Source organism: Dipodomys ordii, unplaced genomic scaffold (genome assembly GCF_000151885.1).
Source record: "Dipodomys ordii isolate 6190 unplaced genomic scaffold, Dord_2.0 Scaffold5, whole genome shotgun sequence".
Lineage (NCBI taxonomy): Eukaryota > Metazoa > Chordata > Mammalia > Rodentia > Heteromyidae > Dipodomys > Dipodomys ordii.
The window spans coordinates 24,728,201-24,737,492 of NW_012267221.1; the positions used below are offsets into that span (position 1 = coordinate 24,728,201).

At 40.7% G+C, this 9,292-nt stretch overlaps 1 protein-coding gene across 2 annotated transcripts; it reads right to left on the reverse strand.

Annotated features, from left to right (window-relative positions):
• Positions 1-3,683: 3,683 nt before the first annotated feature.
• Atp5g3 (ATP synthase, H+ transporting, mitochondrial Fo complex, subunit C3 (subunit 9)) lies at positions 3,684-6,983 on the reverse strand. Of its 2 annotated transcripts, none has more exons than XM_013030419.1 (5): positions 6,895-6,983; positions 6,592-6,700; positions 5,383-5,460; positions 4,451-4,644; positions 3,684-3,944 (listed from the first exon to the last, which is right to left on the reverse strand). In XM_013030419.1, exons 2-5 carry the CDS (start codon positions 6,628-6,630, stop codon positions 3,830-3,832), a joined length of 426 nt encoding a protein of 141 aa, XP_012885873.1. In that variant the 5' UTR covers positions 6,631-6,700; positions 6,895-6,983; the 3' UTR covers positions 3,684-3,829. The 2 variants fall into 2 exon arrangements, with proteins under 2 accessions (XP_012885873.1, XP_012885882.1); XM_013030428.1 differs by lacking the exon at positions 6,895-6,983 and adding an exon at positions 6,821-6,843.
• Positions 6,984-9,292: the final 2,309 nt, after the last annotated feature.

Genomic DNA, 9,292 nt, shown 5'->3' on the forward strand with positions numbered 1-9,292 from the left:
TTTTGCAGGTTCTTCTTTAAAATATTCATGTTTGGGTCCTTTATCCATTAAGAAAGCTATTAGAGTAGCCAGTGCTCCATCCTACATGCTGGTCTCATATTCATCTTTCTAAATCACAGCTTTGAACTTTGAATGGCTGCCTGCAAATTACATGAGTAAAACTCATGCTCATGTCTACCAAAACTTAATGTTTGCTACTCATGACATTTATTTGAATTATTCACATACATATCTAGGGTTTATACCTAGATGACAAGAGCTAGTTCAAAGATAATTTTACACTCAAATCTATTTTGAGTTAATCTCTGAAACTTAAGAAATATCCCATTTCTGGACTGGGGATGTAGCTCATTGATACAGTACTTGTCTAGCATGATGAGGTTCTGGGCTTGATCCTCACTTCTTGGGGGATGAGGTGTGATAGGAATCTCATTTCTGTAGTAAGGAAACATACTGGCAAGTAAGAATGCCTGGAAATCTGGAATATCTTAACATTTAGACTATGTTCAAATACATCACTATAGGGTGCTTTTGCCTGGTGAAGTTTTTAAATAGGCCAACTATTATCAATAGAACATTTCATATTTGCTTAGTACATCTCTATCAGCCTCCACTCCTTAGTAAACACCATTTACTATTGGTATTTGTAAAGTTCATAAACTAAAGGAGGTGTGATACTTGTTATAAAAGTGGTACACAATAGCATTTCTGCCAACAGTTGATGTGTTTTTTGTTTTTATTTTTTTTACCAGTCCTGGGGCTTGAACTCAGGACCTTCACACTGTACTTGAGCTTCTTTTGCACAAGACTAGCATTCTACCACCTGAGCTACAGCACCACTTCAGGACTTTTGGTTTGTGTGGTACTGAGGAATCAAACCTAGGGCTTAATGAATGCTAGGTAAGAACTCTACCCCTAAGCCATATTCCCAGCCCCAAGTAGATGTATTTTTTTTGGGGGGGGGCATCCTTTCAATGTCATTAGTCTGCTAAAAACAAAAACAAATGATATACTGAGATATACCTTTTTCTTTCTTTTTTTTGGGGGGTCTGGTTGTGGGGCCTGACCTCTGGGCCTGGGCATTGTCCCTCAGTTCAAGGCTAGCGCTCGACCACTTGAGCCACAGCGCCACTTCCGGCTTTTTTCTTTTTGCTTATGTGGTGCTGAGGAATCGAACCCAGGGTCTCATGCATGCAAGTGCTCTTCTACCACTGAGCCACCTTCCCAGCCACAAGCTATACCTTTTTCTAGACTCTTTGTTCAGTAAAATGAAAAAAGTGCCTCAAGTCTCTTTGTGTGTGTGTTTATGTGCATGCTCCTGTGTTTGTCCTGGGGCTACTATTCAAGGCTTTGTGTTCTTGGCTTTTTTGTCCCAAGCTGGTACTCTACTACTTGAGCCATACCTTCACTTTGGCTTTTTGATGTTTGTAGAGTTGAGTCTTGTGGATGTCTGCTCAAGCAAGTTTCAAACATGATCCTCAGATCTCAGCCTCCAGTGTAGCTAGGATTACAGGCATACACACACACCAGCTCCCTGCTCAATTGTTACTTTTTCATAATCAGCATACCCTCATTAGAGGCATCTCCTGCAACAATCACAATGTTTCAAGTGTTGTTCAACCAAACCAGAACTAGGAATAGGTCTTTATGAAGAATGATTTTATTAAAGTGAACTGGAACAGAAGACTAAACTAGGTATTTCTCTATAACTTTTAAAATTTGTTATGATTTTACTATGTACTTTATTACACAGCACAGCTATTTTTAATGATAGTAAAATACAAGTTTGAAATTTTAAACATTTTAGATCAGACAGGTAAAACATGTGCAGTGTTGTGCAAGAATCACCACTACATAGTTGCAGAACACTTTGGGAACTAAGAATGAAACCCATACCCATTAAGCTGTGACTCTCCTTCCTCCTAACTCTAATTAGCTTTGTATCTATGGATTTGCCTGTTTTTGAGTTCAGTTAATAAAGGGAATCAGATATATTTAACCTGTCATCTTACACTTCTCAAGATTTACATGTTTAGAATGCGTTAGCACTTCATTCCTTTTTATGACTCAGTAACATTCCATTATATGGATTTACCACATTTTGCTTTTCTACCAGACATTTGGTTGTTTTCATCTTTTGGCTACTATGCTATGCTAAACACTTGTTTGTTTGCTTACTTTTAATGCTTTTTATTGTATCTTGGCATGGAATGTTAGGTTAAAGATAACACTTCTTCACATTGCTCTGTTCAAATACTGGGTAGCATGTGGTAGCATTCAAGAAAATAATTTACAGGAATTTTTTATTAACTGGAAATAGTTGTAGCTCTAGTTCTCTTGAACTTTGCAAGAAAGTAGCAAATATATATATATATATATATATATATATATATATATATATATATACTGTATATATAAAGTGACTCTCACTCTTATGTAAGAAAACCACCTGGAAAGCCTTTGTTGAGGTGCACATTCTGAAATCTCATGTCCAAAGATTCTAATTCAGTGTCTGGAAACTAGGAATTTGTTATTTTCAACAAGCACCATAGATGATTCTCGTTTGCTGTTGCTTTTGTGCCAGTTACTGGGGTTTAAACTCAGGGATTGGGCATTGTCCTTTAGCTGTTCTTGCTCAAGGTTGATGCTCTACTACACTTGAACCACAGCTCTACTTCCAGCTTTTTTGGTGGGTAATTGGAAGTAAAAGTCTTATACTTTCCTGCATCAGCTGGTTTTGAATCTCAATTTTCAAATCTTAGCCTTCTGAGTAGCTAGGATTATAATCATATTGGTACCTGGCTCATAAGTGATTCTGACTGAGGTGGCCTTGCTACCAGACTTCAGATTTTCTTCTATCTGGTTACTCTTTCTCAGTTGAAATAAATGAGGCAGAGTCACTAAAGGAGTAAAATGTAATATTTGTATTGTCCTATTCCCAGTTCTCTTAATCTTCCCATAAACCTTAACCATAGATGATAATTAACCTAACTGTACATTTAAAAAAAATTGCTAGGGGAAAAAATGTAATCTTTCTGAATTAGCACCATTTTCTTCCTTTTAATAGAAAAAATCTGACTAAGAAGTAACATGCAGTATTAGGAACACAATACCCATTCTTAAGACTCCAACTATAAACATGTTAGCTGCAGCTATAAGCATTGATTTGACATTTCACTTTAAAAAAATGTAGCCAAAGCCGGGCGCCAGTGGCTCATGCCTGTAATCCTAGCTACTCAGGAGGCTGAGATCTGAGGATCATGGTTCAAAGCCAGCCCAGGCAGGAAAGTTCGTGAGACTCTTATTTCCTCCCAGTTTAAGGTTTCAAGTCATAAAAAGCTGACATAATTTTTGTATCCAGCTGTGTAAGCTCAGCCAAATCAACTTGGAAGGTATTTATAAATATTCTAATGTTAACTCTTAAAAACTCAAATTATCTTGAGCAACTATCTTTAATCATATTTACAGAATGAAAATATTCTTCAGGATGAAAACATTTCTCTATGAATAAACAAAAGCCCCAGATATAATGAAGTGCAGAAAACCTTAAAAAGAATTGTCATGAGAATTACATTAGGTTCTAGGGCAACTGCTATAATGTCCTCTGAATTGGACAGCATGCACCTTAATGAATCATCTTTGTGATGATCCAAATTTAGGTAAGTACAAATCACAGCAAAAAATTAAACTTTTCATCTTTAATGAAATGACTTTGGAAATAACGTACACTTCCATGACACCAACACTACAGTTTTGGGAGTCACAGTAAGATACACAGAATTACATCCGTAATTGTCATGAATGCCAACATTTCAAGCAGTAATTTCTGTTACATGGCAAACAAGATCAAGAAAGCAACCATCAAACAAAAGAGACCCATAGCTTCAGACAAGGCAAATCCCAGGATAGCATATGAGAACAGCTGCTGCTTCAGCGAAGGGTTTCTAAAAAAGATACAACACAGAACTGTTACTTTAAAATAATTTCAACTTCTTTGGTAAATGTTAAAGATTACTAACAGGATCTTTGTAAACTGGGACATCTACTACAAGAGTATCTGCATAGATCTCTTGCTTTTACCTCTCATATTCCTTTCTCCTCACTCCTAACCACATGGTAAAAAGGTGGGGAGCTATCTGTATGTACATGTATCTATATTACATTCATTTACATCCACTTTGACATCCTGCCTCCTTCAAGGCTGACCTCAAACTTGCCTCCTTCAAGGCTGACCTCAAACTTGTGATCCTCTTGTGTCAAATGTTTTGGGTAGCTAGGATTACAGGTGTTTACCATCATAACCTGCTGTCATTCTTATTTCTGATTGAGATAATACATACAAAAATATAATGTAAGACACGGTAGGCACTTAATATAAAATGGCTAGCATTCTGTTTCTAATTATTATAAGCACCATTTCCAACTATTAATTTATTAAGGAACTGATTACCTGGCATAACCAATTATAAGACTGCCAAAGACTGTTCCAATACCAGCACCAGAACCAGCAACGCCTACTGTTGCAGCACCTGCACCAATAAATTTGGCAGCAGTATCAATGTCCCTGCTGATTGCACTGGTCTGAAATTCCCTTGAGTTAATCTGGCACACAGCATTCTGGGCCCCATTAAATACTGTAGAGCCCTAGAGAACAAGAAAATAAAGGTAAAGGTTAAAACAGTAATCACAGGTATTTTAATTACTGTACTGTCAAAATAACTACTCTGTATCATAGCTAAGTGTGAAAAGGTAACTGTCTTAACACACTAAAAAAATCAGTTTAGAATAACTGATTCTGAAGGTGTGAATGCATATTTTGTAAGGGAATGAGTGGGAAAGAGGGAACAGCTGACATTAAGCAAAAGGAAAGAAATGTACATATTAACTGATGTGGAAGAGATAACTGTATTGTCAAAGCTCATAGAACTCAAACTTTATAGACCACAATAAAGACAATTTGCCCCATGAAGGTTAGAATGTGTTTGTGTCTTTAAGTATCACGATCCCACAATACTGTGAAATTTATGTAATCACTTAATCACAATAAAAAATTGCTATAAAAATGAAGAAAATATGCTTTTTAATAGAGTAAGGCTTTCAATAACTGGCTATTCTAATCTTAAATACAAGCAACTCAAAAGTGTAGACTTAAATACTGAGAACAATTATTTTTGGCCTAACTCAGGCAGCTAAATCTTTGGGTATAGAAGTTTCTCTCATTGAGTCATTCTCTATATATTTTTATTTGATAAACAAGTGCAGAAAATTCCCCTGAAACCATTCATTAATGAGCTCCCAACTCCCCTTGCTATCTCTAGTCAGAACTGTGGTAAAATGTACTCATTTAGCGTTACCTAATTTCTAGTATTATGGGGTTCTTACCTCTCCAGTCCTAGTCTCTGGTCGAGTTAACACCGATGCAGAAATTGGTCTGTATGCCATTCTGGATCCAGCTCGGATCTATTAATAAAAAAGATTCTGAGTATTAAGAATACAGAAAGGACTCCAAGGACCTTTCTTGTACCATGAGCTCTAAAACAGCAAGCAGCAAAAATGGATCAGAGACTTATTATGTATTAACTTTAATCATGCTTGGTCATTTTTTAATAACAGGCAATTCTAATAAAGCTTCATTCTAATGAAATTGCAAAACTTGCTTTATAAACTATTTGTAATACTCTGAACAAAAGTTCATATAATATTGCTCTTGACATTTTAATTACTGTAAGGCCACAATGCACTTTGTCTTGACACCCTACATACTTTCCTTACTGTGGATCATTAGGTATATTAGGAATGTCAGTATATGAACACTCTATTAAAAATGGCCCATCAGTTAACAGGAATTCTCACACATTCCTCTAAGCCCATTAAGCATAAGTTTTAGAAAGGAGCTTAAGCATTTCTACATCTGTTTAAGAATCTTAAGTGAAATACTCTCATAAGGACATAGTCCAGTGTGGCTTCTCTGTCCTTGAGTGTCCACTACACTAAGGTCACAGAAAATCCCTTCAGAACCAAAATCTAATTTCCTAAGACTAATCCTCCAGATATAAACCTTCCAAAACGGTCATGGAAACAATACCCCAGAGGCAGGGAGAAAGCCTCGGGCTGCCCCCCCGCCCGCCCACGTCTGGTGAGCCAAAGTCCCTCCCTCTGCAGCAGCGAGTTTGACCTACAGATAGGCCTCGGAGAGCACAGTTGCAATGAAACTAGGCCTCAGCGGCCTCCTCCCTCACCCAGTACCCCAATCTTTGCTTCGACCCCCAACCCGTGCGAGACTCTGACAGATAAGGTGCGGGAGGAGGCGCTTCCGGTTCAGGAGTGAGGAGGATTTGACCTACCCTAGTGGGGCCTGACAGCTAGGCCTCGGCTGCTCTCTGTCACCCGAGAGGGGGAGAGGGGCTATCCGAGGTGCCCCGGGACCCAGAGGAAGGGAGGGAAAGGGCACGGGGGTGAGGGTGAGGGTGGGAGCCGCGCCCGGGAGAGGACAGGACGCCCCGCCCGCCCACGGGTTGCCCATTCCACAACGTGGACGCCTTGGCCCGGAGGCCCGGCCCTCAGTCCCGAGGCCCGGCCCGGGTCACGCACCAGAGCGGGGGTGCAGGCGAGCTTGGCGCAGGCGAACATCTTCGGCTCTCGGGCGGCGCGGCAGCTGGATGTGGGTGACAGGCAACGTGGGCTCACTCCCGCTTCCCCTCTGCGGAGGTAAAGAGGCTTAAGGTCAAGTGCCCTCCAGGGGCTTGTCCTTCCCGTCCAGGCCCCAAGGGCTCCCGTGCAAGCCCCGTCAGCCTGGGCCCCGTGCCCAGCGACACGCTACCCGAATGAATGGTCCCTGCAGGCCGCTGCTCCGCCCCGGCCAGGCCAGGCCCGACTCCCGCGCCCTCCACTTACCTTCCAGGGAGATGGCGGCGGCAGCGGCGGCGGCAGAGGTCGAAGCAGAGGGGCTGGGCGCGCAGGCGCGGTCCGGCTCTTATCCGTGCCGCAGCACCCGGATGGAGAAGGCGGAGTGTGGAGTGCAGTAGGAAGAAGCTCAAGGTCACTTTGTAATAACTTTATTGGTGTCCCGCCGAGAAGTACACGGACAGGCTGGCCGGTGCAGGGAGAACGGAACGGTGTCTTTTGCCTTTGGTATCTGAGCTGAGTAGACAAAAGAGATCCGCTTTCTTTATTTTCACACTTTGTGATTTGTGGCCTTTTACAGATTGTCACTGCAGTTTACCCGACGGCCCCTTTCCTGATCATTGAAGCGGAGGCTTTATTTAATACTTGACAAGAATTTGGCATCCCCAAGGTGTTTTCTTTCAAGGAACCAACAGGGAAAACAGTCATGATAATGACTAACCCTTTTAGCCCAAAGAAGACCTCACAGAAGTCTGAGCAAATGACTGAGAAGTATGAGCAAATGACTAAATCTAAGCGTCGTCTCTAGGCAAAGCGAGATTGGCAAACTTTTCACCCACTTCTAGAACTGGAAGAATTAAGGTATTGTGTGTGTGTGAAAATGTTGAAAGGGGTGACACTGGTCAAGATGGATTGTCACCATGAGCTACTTTGTTAATGGCAACTCCTCTGTACAACTTCTAAATGAATAAATAAATAAATAAATTTTATGTAGAACGTTAGACTGAAAGAAAAAAGTCTGGGTGTTTTCAGAACTTACCCAATTTTGTTTTTTTTCTATTTTGGGACAAACAATTATTGCAGATAAGTACAGAAATGTCTCAGAAAAAGATAGCTCTTGTAAAGATTCTTAAATCATGTTATACATTGAATTTATAATAACTACTGTGATACAAGCCAACCCAAAAGATTAAACATCCCAAGGCTGGGGATATAACTCAGTGGTAGAATGCTTGCCTAACATGTATCTAGCATGCTTTTCCAACTCAGGGTTTAATCCCCAGTGCCACAAAACAACAAACCAAACAACAGCAAAACATCCAGAATGTTTAGCTCAGGTAATGGCTGGAGGCTGATCTCTACCTAGAATGTTGTTTTACTAGTATCAGCCCAGAGCATCTTAACTGATTAGCACAAAGGTAGTATATTATCTAACAACAACTCTAGGGAGAAACCCCTAGAACAAAAATTTATAAAGAATAGTTTATTGATCCACCTTCAGCTGCAGTGATTTAAAATAACATGAATGTTAATAGTTTAGACACAATCTGTAGCCTACAAAATAGAGATAACTCACATGTACAGTTGGACAAAAGATTATTAGCATAGTTTCTCAAGTACTCAGTTCAACTGTAAAGTATGTAGTGTCCTGTGGTGTCTACTATAGAAGTTAGGCTCTATATTTAAATAATTGATCCCTGGAATTATTCTACATCCATTGGAGTACAGATTTAGTTTAAACGACATTACTGTCTCTTCAGCACAAAGTCAGTAACAATTACCTGTTGCAAAGAAGGCATGAGAGAGCCTGGATGCCTAATGATCTCATTGGGTTAAATAGAGACTAGATGCCTTTGACAGGGACCAACTTAGGGTCTGAAGCCCAGCTTACTTGTTATGTTGAGAGCCTTGACCACAGCCATGGTTTTATGGTGCATTTCTAGATAGATTAATTAAAACTTTGCTTGGTTTTGCATCCTAAAATTTACATTATAAGAAGTGGGGAGTGGATTTTTCTCTTTTTGTTGTGGTATCTTTAGTTTTTTTTTTGGGGGGGGGGTCTGGTTGTAGGGCCAGAACTCTGGGCCTTGGCGCTGTCCCTCAGCCCTTTATCCCAAGGCTAGCGCTCTACCACTTAAGCCACAGCACCACTTCCGGCTTTTTTTTCTTTTTGCTTATGTGGTGCTGGGGAATCGAACCCAAAGCCTCAGGCATGCAAGGCAAGCGCTCTACCACCGAGCCACCTTCCCAGTCCCTTGTTGTTGTTTTTTTTTTTTTTTGAGAAAGGGTATCACTATATAGCTCAAACTGACCTCAAACTTGAGATCTCTCTACCTTAGCCTCTCAATTGCTGGGATTACAGGTTCACTAGCATGCTTGACTGGATCTTGGAGTTGTTAGAGAGAGGACAGGTACACTAAAAATTTTGAAGAAGTCTTGTCTGAAGGAAGTAGGCTTAAGAGGAAGGAGAAGATAGCCGGGAGCTGGTGGCTCACGCCTGTAATCCTAGCTACTCAGGAAGCTGAGATCTGAGGATTGCGGTTCAAAGCCAGCCCGGGCAGGAGAGACCCTGAGACTCCTATCTCCAATAAACCACCAGAAAACCGGAAGTGGCACTATAGCTCAAGTGGTAGAGCGCTCGCCTTGAGCTGAAGAGCTGAGGGACAGC

Excerpts from the sequence above, each read along its gene's own strand:
- Atp5g3 (XM_013030419.1), bottom strand. The coding sequence starts at position 6,630 with ATGTTCGCCTGCGCCAAGCTCGCCTGCACCCCCGCTCTG. Across the intron at positions 5,461-6,591 it reads TCGCCTGCACCCCCGCTCTG|ATCCGAGCTGGATCCAGAAT; the intron begins GTGCGTGACCCG and ends TTTTATTAATAG. Across the intron at positions 4,645-5,382 it reads CAGAGACTAGGACTGGAGAG|GGCTCTACAGTATTTAATGG; the intron begins GTAAGAACCCCA and ends CTTGTTCTCTAG.